The sequence below is a fragment of the Thalia democratica genome, chromosome 8 (genome assembly GCF_965202585.1).
Source record: "Thalia democratica chromosome 8, ktThaDemo2.hap1.1, whole genome shotgun sequence".
Classification (NCBI taxonomy): Eukaryota; Metazoa; Chordata; class Thaliacea; order Salpida; family Salpidae; genus Thalia; species Thalia democratica.
Window position 1 is genome coordinate 4,778,637 of NC_139172.1, and position 21,213 is coordinate 4,799,849.

The 21,213-nt window shown below is 26.0% G+C and overlaps 1 protein-coding gene across 1 annotated transcript; it reads right to left on the bottom strand.

The window, feature by feature from the left end:
• Positions 1-11,581: 11,581 nt before the first annotated feature.
• LOC145842820 (phosphatidylinositol 4-phosphate 3-kinase C2 domain-containing subunit alpha-like) lies at positions 11,582-15,448 on the bottom strand. The gene is made up of 8 exons (XM_082950300.1): positions 15,344-15,448; positions 15,057-15,070; positions 14,501-14,717; positions 13,550-13,695; positions 13,292-13,409; positions 12,896-13,096; positions 12,225-12,350; positions 11,582-11,776 (listed from the first exon to the last, which is right to left on the bottom strand). Exons 1-8 carry the CDS (start codon positions 15,446-15,448, stop codon positions 11,582-11,584), a joined length of 1,122 nt encoding a protein of 373 aa, XP_082806426.1.
• Between the last annotated feature and the right edge of the window lie 5,765 nt (positions 15,449-21,213).

Genomic DNA, 21,213 nt, shown 5'->3' on the forward strand with positions numbered 1-21,213 from the left:
TGTTTCTTAATAAAAAAATTTTGATGATGACAAAATTTTTTCATTTCTTTGATAGATTTTTTGATTCAAATCAAAATTGTACAACTGAACATGTGGTTAAAATTCGAGGTTTTTCCATACTTTTTTTCAAAATTTCTTAATTCCAGGTTTTTCCAGGATTTTTTTGCCTAAATTGTCAAATTCCAGGTTTCCAAGTAAAATGGCAACCCTGAAGAAATTTTCAGTCAAACTAGCACAAGATTTAGAAAATATCAAAGAGACCTTAATTAAGTCTAAGGCTTTAAACAAGCTTGTACAAGTAATTTTTTTATTTTATTAGAAGTTCTCTTTATTTTATTGAACTTCTGAGACCTTTCCAATCCAATAGGAAACTACCATAATAACTATTTTCAGTTGAAGAATTTCAGTACTTCATATTTTACACAAAAATATTTATTTGGTTAGTTTTAGACTTCAACTTATTCAAACCAAATTAAAAATCATAAAATTCACACAATACAAAAAACAAAAAATATTAAGTAAAAAATATAAAATTGCATAAACACAAAATTACAAAGATTTTTCCCAAGTATAATGTCAAAAATTAACACAGATAATTACATACATATAATGTTTGTGCGATAAGTATTATAACATACAACTAAAACTTTTAGTAACAAAAAATAATTAACTTTTCAGAACCTAAAAAAATTGAATTCTTCAATAAATTAGTTAAAGAGTAATAAGAGTTAAAGAGTAAATATTTAAACTAAATCAATTAATTCTTATTCAAAATCTAGAAGAAAATTGTTTAAAAATTTCAGGTATGTTATAAATATTTTAATAATTTTTTAAACTCACTGGCCTGATTCATCCTGAGTTTCTTTTTAATTTTTAAAGCTTGCCAAAGTTATCCTGAGTTAGTAGCAACCCTGCAAAATATTTCAGAAACAATACATTTTTTGTTGTTGTTCATAATGTAATATATTACAACATACTTTTTTTTTTACATAGCTTTAAATTATTATAACAAGTTTTATTAGTTTGCTTGTAAATTGTATTGTGGTTAAATAAATATAGTGGCCAATAAAGGTTTTTGAGTTTTCTTGATCATTTTTAGCATTAAATAAAAGCTAAAAAATGTTTTAAATAGTATAAAATTTTCAAACAACACTGCTAAGCTAATTTAATAAGTTTTATTTAAAATAAAACTCTGAACAATATATAAATTTTGGTTATAAATAATAGGTTTTACTTATCTAACCCAAATTTTATTATTTATTCCAGGTAAGATGGCCAGGCCACTATTTCAACTTATTTGAAATTTTTTGGGGGACTACTTTTTGATACACCAACTTATTTGAGTACTAAGATTTAAATAAAACAAAGAGTTGTTCTTCAATATAACTGTTTAACTCGAAAAATTATTAACCATTCTGTACTACTCACAAATAATTTGATGTTTTCCAACTTTCAAAGCTTAACTATACTAGATTAAAAAAGTTAACTTATAACAGCAATTGTTAACAAAAATAACAGTTTTCTTTTTCAGCAGTTCTTCTCAAAAAGTAAAACATTATAATTCAAATCTATTTAAATAATGTTAATTTTTTTTTTGTAGTTTATTTACTTCAAGTATTTTTATAGTACTTAAATAAGAAGTATAGAAGAAAAAATTGTATTTTGCATAGTGATAACAAGATTTCAACCACATATTTAAAAAAAAGTAGGCTGAATAAAGTTGCAAAATTGTGCAAAAAATTTAATGCAAATAAAAATAAGAAAATAGTTTTTCTTGTGTACATTATGGTTATTTGAATCTTATCCAATATTTTAAGATGCTTTTATAAATACTAAATTTATCTTGTGTATAAAATTTATAATGTTAGCTTAATTCTAAGAATAGCATAACCACCTTTTTAAGGTAAGAATATAGGGAAGTTCAACATTTGTTTTATTTTTACAAAAACTAACATTGGCTCTTATTTAAAAGCTAAGAATATAAACTATAAGATACTTTTTATATAACAAAATAATCTAATGACTTTTGAGATGTAATCTGTTTGGTAAAAAAAAATCCAATACAACCGTATGAAATCAAAAATTTTAAAGGCTAATTTTCCCAGAACTTGAAATAAATTACTAAAAATCAATCTCCTCCTTCATTTTTTAAAGCAATTAACTTATGATTTTCAAGAAATGTACTTTTTAATATTACAAACAAATTGTAGTAAGCGGATTTTTGAAAAAAAAAACTATGACCCAAATTAAAAAAATCATTTTTTTTTGTTTATTTCAGGGTTGCCACTCTTTGAGTCAAAAAATCATCCCTGAGGGACCAGCAACTTCCCTGAGCAACCTTAAACTTTCCTGAGTTTCCCTGATTTTTTTATATCCTTAAAAATTTTGGGATAGTTTCCCAAAGATTTTCTATAATTTGAAAATTCCTTGAGTTTTCTGAGTGTGTAGTAACTCTGTTATTTTATATGAAAAAGATTTACCTATTTACTCTCTAAATAATCTAAGTTTGTATGGTTGCTTGTCGACTCTGTAAAAAAATTGAATATGCTTCTTCAAAAGCAACCATACAAACTTAGATTATTTAAAGATTAAATGTGTCAATTTATTACATGCAAGTATAAACATAAATAAAACAATACTACTTTTTTATAGATAATAGCAAATTTATAAAAACAATAATCTTACAACAACCATTTTTTTATAAGATAGTTTGACTAACAATAATTTTTGTTTCAGAAAAGTCTTTAAGGGCATAGGCGGGGTAAACAACCTTTTTTGGTTTTTGATCTTATTTTATATAGGTTTTGCTAAGCTACAAGATGCTTTTTATAGATTTAAAAATTCAAAATAGTTTTTGAGATATAGTAGGTCAAAGTCGGAGGCAACAATAGGATCCTTATGGGAAGCGCAAACTAAAACAGCAAATAACTAGAAATCACTAAAAATCTATCTCCTCCTACTTTTTTTGAGATAACTACCTCAAATTTTCAGAAAACGTGACTTGCAATATTTAAAAAACTCTGTTGGAACAGAATTTAAAAAAATTAAAAAATAAAAATTTTCTAATAAAAAAACTAAAAATTTTTTTTTTTTTTTTTTTTTAGAATTTTTTAATTTTTTAATACTTTTATAATTTCTTGCAACAAAATTTTCTAAATATATCAAGAAACATTCCCTGAAAATTTGAAGTAGTTATCTCAAAAAACGTAGGAGGAGATATATCTTTAGTGAAATAGTCTATTTTTGCCGTTTTAGTTTGCGCCTCCCATAAGGATCCTATTGTTGCCTCCAACTTTAACAGGCTATATCTCAAAAATTATTTTGAATTTTTTAAATCTGTAAAAAGTATCTTGTAGCTTAGTAAAAACTATATAAAATAAGATCAAAAACCAAAAAAGGGTGTTTTCCCCCTTATGCCCTTAATAGTTTGTTTATTTGATAAGAAGTGTACTTTAAAAATAATATTATACAAAAAATAAGGTGTTATTAAAACAATTTAATTCAATTCTTTATTTATTTTTTGTTTTTCTAACTTAGTTTTGTTTCAAAAAAGTTATTTTTATTCATCAATAATACTATCTCTTTAAGATAACAAGTTTGTAAGATACAGTTTCTTAATAATTTAGGTTTTTATAATTATTTATTTATAATAATAGCAAGTATTGTTTGGGAAAAGTTTTCTATCTTTATTTCATCTATAAAAGTAACTATTTATTAACAATAACTTACAACAGTTCCTTACTAAGATAGGTTTAGTATTATGGTTTATATCAAAAAAGTATTTGCTTTTATATTTACTTCATTTTGATTTACTTTTAAATACAAAAGTATCATTGTAATGTAAAAAATCTTCTGGCATTTACAAATTTGGTTTTATACAGTTTTGAAGTACTACATCATAATATATTTTTTCACTATTATTTACTTAGTTGCATGAAAGTGTTTCAGTTCTATTAGTTTATCATAAGTTCACTGAAAATAGACTTTTGTCTGAAAGCATTTTGAACTAAACTAGTATGCAATAGATTTGTAGATTTTTCTATCATTGTTTGATATTTTATAAAATTAAATATCAGGTTAGGATTAATAGTTTTAGCTTATGCGGCACTTTTGTAAAAACAAATTTACATTTAATTATTACCAACTGGTAGAACTATCAAGCCTAAATCATATAAACAAAAAAGTAAACGGTAATTGTTACTTAACAATTAGTGAGTTTTATTACCTTAAAAAATAAATAAAAACATAACTTAATCTTTAAGGAAGATTGATATTTTGTATAGTGCTTTAGTTTCAAAACTAAAAACTAAATGGGCCTAATATTTTATTAATCTTTAAAAGTTTCAACTTAAGACAATATCATCTTATTATTGTTAAATTTTTCTATTTAAATTTTAAGTGCATCAATTTAATTATCAGTAATTAATTATTAATTAAAGTTTGGTTATTGAGTACAAAAGGTCTGCACACTTTTAGATATTCATTATTTTATGTATTGACATTTGTTATTTCATTATTTGCTTAATAAACTTTACTACTAACTGTAAAAGTTAGTGTCTTTACCACAAAAGAATATGATGTTATTTCAACTTTTAAAAATATTACAGAGAACGTTAAGATAATTTACAGTTAAAAAAAATTCAAGTTAGCAGTTAAAATGTCATTAGAAATTGAAATGACATAAATTATTATTTAAAAAAGACACTAAGGTTTACAGTTAGTAATAAATAATATTAAGCAAATATCAAAATAATCAATATCAATACATAAAATAATGAACATCAAAACGCGTGCGGACTTTTTATACTCAATAACCAACGGTTTTAACAACTCAAGAGGCAATAACAAGACTTAAACTTTTATTTTATTTTATTGTTGTAAAGATCTAAAACCAAGTTTCAAACTGTATTTTAAATTTTGGCTAACCCTTAAATTTATAGTTACCAAAGGTTTTAAAAAAACCTAAACTATTATATATTTTTTGTTGTGTTACTAATAGATTTCAATGTTACATTCAACTAATACAGTTAAATCAACAAAAAAGATGGCAAATTTATAAGATATACTTTAATCCTTGTCCTGGGCAAAACGTTAAAAGGTATTGTGGTTAACGACTCAATAACTTAAAGGTTCTTTGTGCACCAGGTCCTAGTACCAAGCTTTTTGAGCACTTTTTGTGTTTAATAAACTTTTAAATTTCAATTTAAGTAACACATTTTTTATATGTTCCAAAACTTTTTTGCTTTAATATTTTATTATCAAATCTAGACACATTTTTTCATTTCAACAGTTACCAGTAAACATTTTTAATTTATTGGTAACTACACATTACTTCAATTGAATGAAATGTTGTAGTGACATAAACAAATAATTTTGAATACTACAAGTCATATTTTTAAGTAAACTTTTCGGATAATTTGGCTTATGTATAATACTTAATTTGGGTGCAAGGCTTTTCAAATTCAAACATTTCTAATTGTGATAGTTCTTTATAAACTAAGTCTTAAAATATTTCTTACAGTTATAAAACTTTTTTATTTGGTTTCTAAATGATTTTTTTTTAAGTTTTTTTCGTTAAGGCTGTTTTGACAACTATAATGAGTTTTTAATGTCATGTAACTGTTGTTTATACATTTGATTACATTTTTGTAATATCGTCTGATTGTTCTTATTCATTATTAAAATTTTAGCAGTAATTTTTTTATTAAGCTACAAAAAGACAGACAACACAACATACTTATAATGTATATTACTCGTTAGATTTCTTAAAACTAGGTAAGCGTAAGATATATTGTAGAACTTTTTTAATTGAAAATTATGAAAATAAAAAAATGTTTTTTTTGTTAAACGACAAGTGAAGTGCTCAAAATATTTGGTCATATGAACTGGTGTTAAAATAAACTGTTCGGATATAAAGTCATAGACTATGGATTGTAGATACAGTAAAACATCATTGTCAAAAACCATATAACTGTATTTTGAAAATTTATTAAATATTGCTGTCAGTTTTACATCATTCGGTTAAAAAACAAGTACTCTAAATAAGTTCTTGTGTTTATATAAACAAATTAATAAAATGCTTAGTTATCAGTGTTGAAAATCTTTTAATTTTATTGACCCTGGTTCTGACAACTTCGCACCGCTCTGCTATCTAAAAAAGAGTACAGTGCTTATTCAGTTATCCGGACTTCACTTATCCGGATGCTCACTTATCCGGACAGTTTCAGCTGAGAGGAAAGTTAAAAGCTTTCAATATCAGACACAAACATTTTTATGTCATACAAGTATTTGAGCTTTTATAATGAAATAAAGCTTAAAGTGATTTTATAAATTCTTCAAATTAGTTCATAATTATGACCTTATAATACTACTAAAGCTTAAATTTAAACTTTGTTAAAAACAATGTTATATAAAATATGACTTAGAATCTTTTCAAACTTAATTTTTTTTTTGATAGTTAATTTAATTTAAAGTTTTTTAAAAAATTAATTTATAACAGCTCTTTTATGTTTGGTTTCCTATTCAGACTACATTATAAAATTTGTTAACTCAAACACTTTTTGTGTAAGATGTGGTGCACGAAAAATTTCTTATTTTCATTTGTAAGTTACGTAAGTTTGACACACTCAACATGCAAGTATTTAAAGATAGACAAAACATAAAAAAACGATTTGCACAAATCTTTGAAAATAAACTAGAAATTCGCATAATGGTAAAAAACAATAAGCCAATATTTTCTTATGAAGCCGTTTATCATAGGCAGGTCGACTTTGTACAAATTTTGGAAAATGAAGAAAAGTTTAAAACATAAATAGAGGAGCTAAGCTTTTAAAACTTTTTATGCATTGCAGAATATACAGCAGTTATATTGTTTTATGAAAAAAAAGTTGTACTTATCCGGAAAACAATATCCGGACATGCTTGCAGAAAAATCTTGCCCAACATGTCCGGATAAGTGAATAAGTACTGTACCATCAATAATTGTGATGACTTTATTTATAAAAACGAAACAAACAGTTCATTTCACAATTGCATCATTTATGATTAAAATATAAATATTAAAATTGTCTAAAAGATAATGTTTAACTACAAATCTTTATACAAAAACATTAAACAATGTAACTTACTTTTGAAGTGCTTGTTTTAAACAGATCTATAACAGTAGCGTGCTTATTGGGTATGTTAGAGACTTTTTATTAGTTTTTTTTTATTGTTATCAAAGCTGAATGTAACTTATTTGTTACAAATTTTTACAATAGGATTTTAATTTTCTGCTGAATTAAAACACTAACTTGGTGTATAGGTCATCAAAAAAACAGTGCTTGCTTACTTATCCAGTCCTCGCTTATATTTTTTCGCGTTAATCCGGCCGGTTAAAGTCGAGAACTAGATTTTTTGAATTTAGCTAGAATTAATGCTTACCATAAGTTAATGTATAATTTAATTTCAATAGCTAAGCAAACAGTTTATAGTAACGTGATAATTTTTTAAAACATAAACACAATATTATATTTCATATTTTTCAGCTATACAATTATAACATAATTAAACCGAGGGCTCCTCCAAACATCAAATCTTTAATTGCAAGGAATCCAGGTTTTATATAAGAATTTTGCCAAAAAATACCTTAGCATTGGTGCAAGAAATATAAATGAAAACAACGTACAAATTAGCTATAGTAGTAAGACAACCATTAAAAGTACAGTTAAAAACTATAACTCAAAATACTTCAATATCTAAATTGGAATAATCCAAATTTAACCCATATTTTATTTGGAGTTATAAGAGTTCTTTTTTTGTTTGGTGAATAGTTTTTAGTTTACTTTGTTCTAATACAGCTATCCTTATGCATCAACTGAAGTATACTGTGGCGGAACAACACCTCATTGGCTGCTCAGCTTACGGCATTCGCCAAACATGCCGGTAGCTGTCTTATTCCGTGTTATGTAAAAAGCGCAAAAATTCGAAGAAAACCGAAGCTAGAGTGACTTCTGTAGGCACAGAGCAAAAGTTCAGAATTTCTAAAATTGTTAAATATACCAGTCTAAAACCTTATCCTTTGCAACGATAAACGTTTTCCGGAAAAAGCTAGTGTGTTACATCATGTGTAGTTTTACATGTCCTTTTAATATTCAAGTTAAAAATAATAATAAAAATTATCTAAAAAAAGTATCATTGGTGGCACTCTATTTCGAGAACACTCACAAGGCTAAAATAGCTACAATAAAAATAACAAGGTTTGGGAAAATCACGAAGCTCGAATCCTTAACTAAGTATTCATAAGCGCTGCAAGCAAAAAAAATCTCAACAACAGTCCAACCATGTGATCACTGCAACAAAATTAGCATATTATTGACAAACAACGATAGATGCCTTTGAGCAAGGTCTCGTTGCTGTGTAATGAAAAATGTAGATACTCGTTTGAAGCACCATTAAATTAGTTTATACATATTGAACATGGGTAGGAAATATATTCAAAAACCTTTTTATGTTTAGAAAAAATATTTTTATCTTTTTTCCTCACTGCAACTATAAAGGAATTTTGAATTTTCTAACGGAATAGCCAGATTATGTTAAATTTATCTAAGACAACTTTAAGATACCTTATCAAAATTTTAATACTTAACATTAGTTCTACTACAAGTAAATATTGAAATAAATGTGTTACCAACTTTATTTTCAGACAAATTAATTATAAAGCATTAAATCTCTGTAAATTGTTGTTTTCTGAAATAATATTTAAACTGACTATTAAAACAAAAAAGGTTTTTTCTACCATACATAATGTAAACAAAATGTTAAAAAAAGCAATTAAAAAAAATAAAATAAAGAGATATACTTAATAAATCAAAACTATTTAAATCATTACTTTCGTTATCCATTTTCGAATAAAAAATTAAATTTAATACTATAAAATTTATTTTGCTTTTTGTTTTTTAAATTTTTTTTTAACTTTTATACTATAACATTTTTTTTGCACGAAGCTACATTTTAACTTAATTAAGTTGTATTCACTACTCATAGAAGTTTATACTCTTTAGAAACAATTTAAAATCTAGAGGCTTTAAAGAGTTGGCCTATTTGTAGGTCTGCTTCGAATACAAGTAGTTCTTTTAGCCGTTACGCTTTAATAAGTTTGTTTACTTATTGTAACCTTTTTTTATTTAAAGATCCTTTACTAAAACGCGTACCAAAACCTTGACATAATTATGACAGTTTTACTAGAAAAGTGTATCGGGAAAAAATTGCATGAAGTAGTCCTAAAAAACTTGGTCAACACTTTGAAGACTCTCGAAAAATTAAAACTTGAACAGAATTTTGTCACATAATTTTATAATCTTTAACCTTAGGCTTGTGAAATAAAATACTGAATATACGTAAGTAGCTTAGTTTTAAAAAACATATACACTTTGTAAAATATGTATGACCCTATTTGAAAAATTATTTTATTTTAATCTTAAACGTATTAATTGTTTGAAAAAATTCTTTTATTACTAAGTTTTACAAACACAAAAATTTTTAAATTAAGTATGGACTGCTATAGATCTTTATTAAACTCTTAAAATTTATATTCATGTAATAAGTCTTAACCCTTTTTTATATTCTGATAAAAAATGAGAATAATAAGGAAGTATTTTATATAAAAAACCATACTTCAGCTTGTAAACATTTTGGTGTAAAAATAACATACAAAACTTATATAGTTTGTAATTATGTGTTTTTAACATCGGTGTTGATCATATTCAAAAGTTTGAATTTATTTTCACGAAAAGGAAGAACTGATAAAGGGCAGAAACAATATCAAGAAGTGATTGCAGAAGTGGACATGATAAAAAATTGAAACAAATCAAATAAAAGCGCACTTTTAAAATAGTTTGGTGTAAGCCGTACCATGCACTCAGCTTATTATAACTAAAAAAATGCAATATGATTTAAAATTAAAAAAAATTGCAAAAAAAACTGAAAACAACAGCACCAATTTTGTCAAACAAAATAAAAAGAAACATCGAAGAAAGTTTCAAAGAATATTTTTATAATTTAAAGCTTTTTTTAAAGCGTTTAAGTTTTTTAAAGTTTCAATTTTAAAAGTTTTTAAAAGCTCTTATAAAATTTTTATTTTTGAAGTCTTGTTTGAGTTAAATCTTGAATTATAATAAGATTGGATAAGTATAGCACAACACTGCTATCAAAAAAAATGTTCAAAAGCTCTTAAATTTAATAAAAAAGAATACTTAAAGTATAATAAACTTAAAAAGCATCATGTTAAATACTTAAAAGTCAAAGATAGCTTGCAACAAAATTTAAACATGCACAAAAGTTTCTACTTATAGTAGCATTTATTAAAAACAATCTAAATGTCACAAGCTATAATCCATAGCACTAGCTTCAACATTTTACAAAGTTTTATTAAAGTTTTACAACAGAACGTTTCTGTTTAAAAGTTACAACTCTGTATAAAAAATAATAAACATTTTGAATCAGTGTGCCTTTTTGAAATCAGTTGAAGGTAAAAGAAGTATTTGCAAAAAATCTACAATTTGATTTTTTGTAAATATTCCAAGTATATATAAACTAATCAATAACATATACTAATATGTTACAATATAAACTAAAAATAAGAATGGATAAAGATCTAAAAACGATTTGAACTTTTAAATGTTTACATAAAAGTTTGAAGATTTAAAATTTATTAACATACTAAAATATTTTAACAAGTAACAGAGAAGTATGTTACAAGTTAAAACTTATGCAAAAAACTCATTGTTATCTTTTCTTTTTCAAACAAATATTGACTACTTTTCATCAGAAATGTTCTAAAAAGAAGAAAAAAATTAAACCTGTTTTTTAAGCTATGTTAATATTTAATATTAAAGGATTTAACAATAGATGTATAAATATGTTATTTTTTATGTTTTCTAAGTATGGATAAGTAAGTATTTTATTTACCCAATCACAGTATAATTCACAGTAAAAAAAAACTGAAAATACTTAAAGCTTATCAAAAAAAAACACGTTATCATAAAGCTTATTTGCCATACTTTTAATACTAAAGATAGTTTTTTTTTTAATTTTGGAATCAAAAAATAATTAAATTATCTTATGAATCATTGTTCGAGAACATAAATTGTAAAAACTTTGTTCAAAAAATTAAAAGAAAGATTCTTTTTTGGTCAAGTAGCAAGTAAAATACTAAAACTAATTAAATCAAATACATTTTGTACATTACAAAATTAAATGTTTTACTAAAACAAAATGGTTTGGTTTCATAATACATAAAGTATATAAATGATAACTTTCAAAAATTAAAAAAAAAATATTTTTTTGGTTCATAATTTTCAAGACAAAAACTACCGTGAAAATGTAGTTTCTAAGAAAATTTCAGTATAAAAAAAAAATACACTAAAACCAAAATTCAAGAACTTTTAAATCATTCAGAATCATTCTCCTAATTGCAATAATTTCATTAAATTAAAAATTGTCATGGGACGTGTGAACACAAACTGCTAACAACATTCTTCCAGCTACTAGTGCATAGATGTTCGGTTAGCGAGTTATCATATTTATTTTTTCAATTGCGACGTCAGTTAGCAACAAACGTCAAAGAGTTGCTGGTCAGCGTGTACCACTGGACCATGGAGTTGTCCGAACTGGTCACGGGTTGCAAGTTGATTATGGTTGAACCTAATTGGTGGTTCTCCCTCAACCTCGCTTGGTCCCACACCCCGCAGAACAACTTGCGAGATTTGATCTCCTGCAGCGACATGTTGTACACCAACTGTGAAATATTTGCAATCAATCTCATTTTGTAAACAAATTTTTGTCTTAACTTTTTTTATATCTTACCATCTTATATTAATATAAATAGTAATTTATGTAAAGTAAATTTATATAGTTTAAGTTTATTAACTAACTTATTTGTGCATCATAAATTTATGAAAAGTTAATGCGTCATCTATTTATTTACATCACTACAGTTGAAAACAATTGCTTTATAATTATTAACAACAAAAAATTGTTTCATAATTCTTTCAACATTAAACAACTATTATTTGTATTAATTTGAAATAATAAAAATTTGATTAGTTGTTTTCACTTATATTTAGAATAATTTATCTTTAAAATTCATTAGAGACACTTTACGCACAATATTACTAAATATCGTATTTTTTAGTATAGTTTCAAGTTCTAATGTTTGTGCCATAAATTCTAATAAAAAATCAAACCATTTCATTGTAAGTGGGGTTGACTGTTTTGTGCTGTACTTTAGTTTTTCTTTTGGTGAGGCGTTGTAAATCGGGTATTAGGTAAGTTTTCACATACGGGTCTGGATATGTTCCTTCCGGCATTTTCTGTAACAATATGATTATTTTACTAATTTATTATCATTTTATTTATTCTATTTCGGATGAAAATAAAGACATCATCTGCAAGTATAAAAATATATTTTGTAAAAAAACAGTTTTTCTTAACGCTTTGTAAAGAAATCTGGAAGTTATGTAACTGTCTTTTCTCTAATGCTACTAAGAAAACCAGTGTGTAGCAGTCTTTCAATTTAAAATCTCGCTTATCCGGTCAGTTGCAGTCGAAAAGTTGTTAGATTAATTCTGCAATAATCAACATTTTTATACAAAAACTTAAAACCGATATAAATTAATTATTAACGGATTTCTTTAACTGTATAAAAGTCTTATTTTATTGTCTGTATTTTTTATTTTGTTGAAAAAAAACTAACAGATAATTTAGTGCGCGTTTTTAATATGCATTGTATATCATAAAAAACGCATATTTTTAAAGAAAAATCAGGTCTTGTTCGTATCTGGCCGGATTAGCGAGGAAGTACAGTACACTTGATATTAACTTTATACCATAAACTTCAAATACTAATTCAACCAACCAAGTTCTTGCAGTGCATGATCATGACGTACAACGCGTGGTTCTTGTACTGCAGCGATATTTTTATCTGTCCCTGGTTGAAACCTGGTGAGTCGTTCAGCAATGGTGATGAACTTTCTATTGACAGGGACGGTGGAAGGGACTGCTTGTAGTTCTCCTCGTCACGCAAGATCGGGTGCAGGAAGGTGTATACCAGATCGTGCTGTGGAATATTTATTTCATTGTTAATCAACATTAAAAATTTTATAACACAATGCAGTTATAAATATTTAATCACTGTAAAAATTAATAACTAGTATACTTTTTATATATTCTTAGAAAGTAAGTATTCTTAGAAGGTAAGTAAAAACGAGCTCTTACTAAGTATATATTTGTATATTTTAATATTATATTTTACCTGTGCAACTTCCGATCTTGAATTGAACAAATATTTCAGGTATGTATCCAGCTTTATTTGTCTTCTGACTGCCACTTCTTTTACTTGTGATCTTCCTAATATCATGCCATTTGGAAAGCTGTAACCAAAAAATTAAAAACATACTAAGTTTAAAATTTTTATATTTAAAACATTCTAAACTTTTTTTAGAAAAACTATAGTTCACTTAAGCTTTTTTAACGAACAATAAGTTGTTTTAAATAAAAGTTTTAAGTATACCTGGGTAACTCATGGGGTTGAAAGAAGTTGAGTAGTTTAGTGTGAAGTTCTTGAAATTCAGTGAACGTTCGGGTAATTGTTGTTATTTTAATGTGGCTCGTTCCGTCTGAGTGAGGCATGTCACGTGATACTTGCATCTTGAACATCTGTTATGTTTGATTGTTAAATAATGTGATATATATATTAATTTAAAGCAGGGTCTCCAAACTTTTTATTAAATTGCCCCCTTGAAGAAAATAAAAAAGCTATGGCTCCCTTCAACAATAAAACTCAAACTATCATTAAAAACATCTAAGACCTCTTTTTTTATGTTCTTCATTGTCAACTCCAGAATATCTAGTGTAAATTTCAAAACTACCAATAAAAAACCTTAAAACATTTTTTTGGTCAACTCCTGAATATCTAGTATAAGTTTCAAAACTACCAATAAAAAACCTTAAGACATTTTTTTGGTCAACTCCCGAATATCTAGTATAAGTTTCAAAACTACCATTAAAAACACCTAAGACTTTTTTTTTGCTCTTCATCATCAACTACAAAATGTCTAGTGTAAATTTTAAATTATGACCTTATGGCTCCCCTGTGGTTCCTTTACTACTCATATGCACCCCTTTCCCATTTTGCCCCTTTGATTCTCGTGACCCCCTGAACATCTGTCATGGCCCCTAGGGAGGCCACTTGGCCCACTTTGGGAAATCCTGGTGTAAAGTAATCAAATACTTTAAGTGTTAAATCAATTTTGAGAATGTAAAACGAATGAAAATTTTTGTAAAATGTTTAATGAAAGTTTTAAATAGATACTTTTGTAAACAAATACTACCAAAAAAAAATTTAAAAAACACACGTGAGAAGTAAATATTTTTTGATTATAATCTATTAGTTAAAAGAAAATGAAACTAGTTAAAATTAGCAACTTTAGAACATATAATCAACCACTATTGATTAACTTACATAAACTTTTTCCGGGTGATATGTTTTGTAGCAGGTGACCACCTCAACGCCCACAACTTTTCCTTCCTCGGGTTTGTACGGGCGCACAGTGGGCGAAAAGGAGAGCGACTTCTTGTCATCGTCGCCCTGACCTCCCGAGCCAAAACGCAATTGCGCCAAATTGTGTATGAAAAAATTTATTTTGGTGAAAGAAGACGACAACGATGTGTGAATCAGCCTGCGTGAGATGAGTTTTATTGTTTTGTAAACTTTATGTTGAAATTAAAGTTACTAGAATTTATAACTTTCTGTCAAGTAAATTGTGTCTTCAGATATTATATACAAATATAATTTAAGAATAACTACGTAATGTTAATGCTTTTCATGTTTATTTTATACATTTAACTCATTTGCTACGTTAAACCACCTATTGGCTATGAATTTTTTGAAGTGTTTTTTTTATTAACGTGTACAACGTTTGAAAAACTTATTATTTCTTGTTTCCTAATTAACGTTACGTGTACTGTTAGTTGAGTATTTTATTAAAAGCTGTTATAATAGAAGTAGTAATACAAACCTCTTTCTTAAAAACTGTCATAAAAATTAAACATTAGTATTTTGACAACTTTGGGTTTTTGACTCGAAATATTATATATGTACAACAAACAGATTATTAAAACAAATCTGTATTTTTTTATCACACTTTTTTAGTTAAAATGAATAAAACTGGATAACTATAAAACATCTGATTGTATATAGTAACAGTGTTTATTAAACACATCGGTATTGAATTACATATTTTAACAACTACATTTAAATTAATACGAAAGACTTGTATACAGCCTTAAGTTATGCCAAAGAAACGTCTAGCTGCTTCATACCAAGAGAAAAGTTTCCTAAGGTTCTATTTATGTAAGAAACCGTGTCTTCCAGCGCTTCGAAAATATAGTGGAAGTAGGAGTGAAACATTGTTACAATAAACTGTGAAAATAAAATATAATGGTCTCCTTAAAGCTACTTAATTTGAGAACAGAATTAATTTAAAGCAAATTACAATGTCACTTAAAATATGCAAATTTTTATCCAATAAAATCGAATGATTATGAACAAATATAACTTTTTTTGGATTTGTTTTTCTTTTTATTTTTAAACTTACCAATACTTGAAAATAAACATTTCCATCGTTTCTGGCAGAAAATTTAATGCTAAAAAACCTTAAGAAATTTATTAAAACGATGAAAAATAAGCAAAATGGATCTTTAAACTTCAAAGTTTTGATTTTACACTACTTGGTTGTTTCAAATACCTTTCAAACTTGTATCTGTTTGCATGATGTGAGTAAGGAACAAACAGCAGATACTAATATTCGAACCATGTTTATAATAAATGTCTCTGCTATATTTTTAATTTCAGCTTTAAATTTTTGTTTCAGTTAAAGGTTTACATTTGTAATTGTTCATTAACTGCTTACAAACACCTGTATAAGTGAATTTAAATGTTTCAATTCAAACTTTGATTTAATATAATAACCATAAACTTGAGATTAATAGTTTAGTTCATGTAACTTACTATAAAAATTTATTGATTTGTTTATGTATTTCAAAGTAATGCTTCACTATAATTTGAATGAGATCATTAGTAGTAAACACCTTAATAAACATTTACAAAAACATTGAGGCTTAGCTTAACTTTACACACTATGTTTAACACATAACAAAAGGTAATGAATCGCAAACATTTGTGGTTAACTTTTTTATTCATGATTTACAAATACATAGAAGAAACTACTTATGCCTTTAATAAAATGAATTGAGTTTTAAAACTTATTGTTTTAAATGCAAAAAAAAGTATCTTTAAAATTTTATTTTTAATTAGATTGTTTAGAAATAAAGATAAACATTATCAAGTTTTAGCATAACACACTAAAATTAAAAGTATATACAGTAGATCGAAAAAAACAATATTTAACAATTAAGGATTAACTTTTCATTTTACTTAACATTTCGTCACCTTTAAAATTGCAATTCATATATGAAAATATCTAGTTAAAATTACTAACATCACAAAAAGTCAAACTTATTACAATTAGAAAATATTAAGCTTAAATAAAGTCAAAGTAGTTTTCTAATCTTTGTTTACAATGAGCAAAGCTAAAAGCACAAAGTAATAGTTTCAAAATACAAATTAAAGTCTATTTGAAAAAAATTAAGGTATATAACTAGCTAAACTACTTTACTTAAAATAAATATACAAATTAAAACATTTTCTTTTTAGGTTTTAATGAGACAAGAAAACTAACTGGGCAATAATATAATATAATATAAGTGTGTATTTTTATTTACTTGCAATAAAAAAAGTTACCATAAATGTAGATTTAAGAAATACTAGAATATATCTTTACATCAAAATCTAAACTTGTGTTTATAATACAATACTGATCATTTAGTTAGTAATCATAATAACTATCTAGTATATTATTGTGACTATCTAAATAACGTACATTGAACTTTATGAATAAAGTAATCTGATACTTAGGTTCATTAGTTTTAAAACACATTGTATTTATTTTGATATATAAAAGACTACTAGTGTATCTCTAAAATTTTTTTGATGTTCATCATTTTAAAAATAATGAAAATACTAACAATTTTTCAACGTTATATTACTTAATACCTAAGCTAACAGCTATTATTTACATTGAAAGTTACTTTAATCTAGTTTATAAAGCTTATTGATTTGAGTAGCACTTATTTATAAAACAATATTTCAAACTAGTATTAAAGAGAACCCCTAGTTGCAATAAATACGTGAATAAATATTTATACGGACACTAAGATTTCGCTTAACTTTTTAAAGTATATTAACACATGTCAAAACACTAAATAAACTGTTAGGCAAGGTAAATATATTTTATAAACTTTAAAAGAATAATTACATTAATATACTTTATAAAAAAGTATATTTTGTCTAAAGACCAAACCATCTGAATTATTTAAATTTATGCAAACTTTTTTGCAACAAAATCGAATGGAAATGAACACGTATAACTTCTTTTTTGGAATTTTTTCATTTTTTTTTTAAACTTGCCAATACTTAAAGATAAACATTTCCATCGTTTCTGTCAAAAAATTTCATGCAGAAGTTTATCAAAACGATGAAAAATAAGGTTTTTATCAAATTAAATATTCACGCTACTTTCTTATGGAAATTTTAGCATAAATTTGGTTTTATCAAGTATAGTCTCTCTTCATTTGTTTTGATAACTTTGGCCTGTTTATAAACTTTTAGCTATAATTTTTCAAACCTCTTTTTTTTAAAACTAAATTTTACTACTATTTCAAGCACCAAATTTTGCTTTCAAAAACGTTTTTCTTTACATCTTTTAAAGGTGGTCGAAGTTTTGTTTGAGCATCAACGATTTTTTTATAATGCAGTTTATTTTGTAGCATTTTCAAATGCAAGTATACATCTAAGTAAAAGTATATTTTAGATTAAGCTGGTTTAGCATCCATTTTAATTTTAACATTTGGATATTGTACAACTGCTTTTTTTGTTGTTGTTTACGTAAGCTTATTCGATTGATTGATAATTTATCTTCATTTATATTCTTTTGCATTACATTTATTTACAACAAACTAGAATTACGTTAAAATTTTTATAAGTAATATTAGCATTGAACCTTTAGTTTTGTTTTAGTAAGTCATAGTAAACCATAAAGCAAATATAGTTCAAACACTAACTTGGGGACGTCTGTTATATAAACTAAAGAGCACATCAAGTTATAAACCAGGTCCATAACATTATACAGCTATAACATACCCTCGTTAGCGCCACATGATTTTAATTTTTTTGCAGATTGTAATATTTTTTAATTTAATGTTTAAGGTATATTGTTTAAAAGCTTTATATAATGATGCACAAAAATAAGTTTTAGATAAAGTGTATAAAGTTAAGTTATTTTAGATTGTTTTAATTTGATTAATTCTAAGCTTATGTTAACTAAATAAACAGTTGCAACTAATGTATCAAAAGGTTGATTTCTTTACAGAAAAAAACCATAACTAGAACATAAAATTGGTTTACTATTTGGTCATAGTTTTTTTTTAAGCATTATACGCTGCAGTAAAACATTTAAGCCATATATGTTTGCATCTGTTAGTTTAATTCAGATACACCTTATCCAATACTTATTATGTACATACAATTAGTCTTATTTGAAACAAATTTAATAATTTGTAATCCTAAAGATGATATCCACATACAACTAACTTGTAAGTAAAAATTACTAAGTTCTTACTGTATGAGTCTACAAGGTCATGACGTAATAATTGTAAATAGGTAAAAATAAAAAATATTACAAAATTACCTGAAAAATTGTGGACAAAAACGGTAATTTTGTAAGTGTCTTATTTATAAGATGTCCAAACTTTATTTATGCAATTTAAGACGTAAATACTTCCTTATGTAGATGGGAAATTTTAGCTTAGTTTCTGTCTAAGTGGCATAAACCTTCCACATACAGTGTTCCTTAGATACTACAGATCTCCAGTAAGGGGTAAAACATGAAAAAACAGTTGACATCCGCTGGTCTAAAGTAAATTTAAGTGTTAAACTAAGAATTTGTTTGCTGTTCATGAGACTTAAAAACTTGAATCAATATAACTTTTTGGATTGCAATAGAATGATAATGATAAAGTAAACTACAACGTAAAACTGTTGTGTTACTTATAGATACACACTATTAAACATATCTGTTAATAACACTAAAAGTTCAGTCTTTACACAACTTTGAGCTATAAGTAGAATTAAATTACTTAACAACATACAATACAATCAATAAAGCTAGTTTAAATAATAACATAAATTAGATAGAAGACTTTTATAGGTAAACTAACTGGCATGTACAAATAGTAAACTCATGAGACAAAACACAATAGAATGATACTAATAAATCAAATTACAATAAGTGAAGTGTTATATATAGAATAATAAATTGATTGTCTACTCCAAAACTTTACCATTTGGAGTACTACATCAATGTTATATACTATAAAACATGAAACTTTACTGTAATTCAGATGTTTTTAATACAAAACTTACATCTGGATACTCACAAGTATATAAGAGTAAAATAACATACTAAAAGAACGTGCGTAACTACTCGTACATCAAACAAAAAACTTATTAGGTGCCGACCAGCATAAGGACGAGGCCTAAAGGACGGCTTTCGTTATTTGTGCAAAAGTCCCGGGAGCAAGAGTCCTCCGGAGGAGGAACTCGCAGCCGAAGGACTTATGCACAAATAACGAAAGCTGTCCGCCACCACTTTAACTCAAAACCGAACTACTTCTTAGAGCTCAGTACCACACTTTTTTCTGGTTAGGCTGTCAGGCTTACTGACTGAACTCCAAGCGTAATTAGGTTTTTAAGAAAAAATGGTTGGTAGTAAAAGTGAAAAATTTTTCGCCGGCGAAATGCCTTTAAAATAATATTTATTATCAATCTCAAAAATTTTCACGCCCATTTTTCACTTTAGGGAATTCCCCATTTGTGAAAATTTGTGTGGGGGGCCTTAATAATTTAGTGCGTACCTTACGCAGATGCGTACTTCTTAGATCGCGTACTTTATAGAAATCACGTTAATACATTGTTACAAATTAAACTATACTACTTCATGAGAATAACAAATTATTTTTTGTTCAACATTTGTTGACCACTTGCATATTAAGTAGTTTTAAGGTCCGATTGCAGTTATAACGTCGCTTCAGATTGGCTAATTTATTACAATTTTTATTAATTTTAAGTTTGAAGTGTTAAAACTTGTTTTTCATTTTATTTCTATGCATTTTGGTTTTTTTTTTAATATTATGCTGTATCATCACTTCACCTCATAATGTTATGAATGAAAACATCTACAAAGCCTTACAACTGCAGCCGACCCACTTAAAATATGGCTTAACTTACCTTATCTAATTACTAACATATTTAAATTTAAACAACCACAGTTAAAAACTATATTGTTTAACCAATAAAATAGAGTACCACTTGAATTACTACACAATGTTATAAAATATCCAAAAATAATATTAGTGATTTTGTTTTTTAAACAATTTTTGACAGAGGTTGTTTAAATAAAATAGTTAACATGCTTGTATACTGTATAAAAATAAAACTTTTATTAATCATCAAAAGTGTCTTTGTTTAGAGTCTTTATTGTGACACTATCTAATAGTATGACTGATGAAACTTGGAAACACTGAAAATACACTTGGAAATAATGCTGCACAATACATAGTATCAAGTTTGAGATAAAATAAACACCTATGTTAGTTTATAATGTCACAATAGAAACTCCAGACAAAGACTATTTAGAAGTATCATTAATATTCCAGATAATTAAGTCTAACATTTCAATATACTACATAAGTTGTATTCACTACTCTTAGAAGTTTATACTTTTTACAAAAAAATTAAAAACTAGAGGCTTTAAAGAGCTGGCCTATTTGTAGGCCTGCTTCGAATACAAGTAGTTCTTTTAGCCGTTACGTTTTAATAAGTTTGTTTACTTATTGTAACCTTTTTTTTATTTAAAGATCCTTTACTTAAACGCGTACCAAAACCTCACCATAACTATGACAGTTTTACTAGAAAAGTGTATCGGGAAAAAATTGCATGACTAAAAAACTTGGTCAACACTTTGAAGACTCTCGAAAAATTAAAACTTGAACAGAATT

Coding starts and splice junctions, on each gene's coding strand:
- LOC145842820 (XM_082950300.1), bottom strand. CDS start 15,448: ATGTTTCACTCCTACTTCCACTATATTTTCGAAGCGCTGGAAGACACG. Junction 13,696..14,500: donor ATCACCCGGAAAAAGTTTAT/GTAAGTTAATCA, acceptor CAAACATAACAG/ATGTTCAAGATGCAAGTATC. Junction 13,410..13,549: donor CAACCCCATGAGTTACCCAG/GTATACTTAAAA, acceptor TTTTGGTTACAG/CTTTCCAAATGGCATGATAT.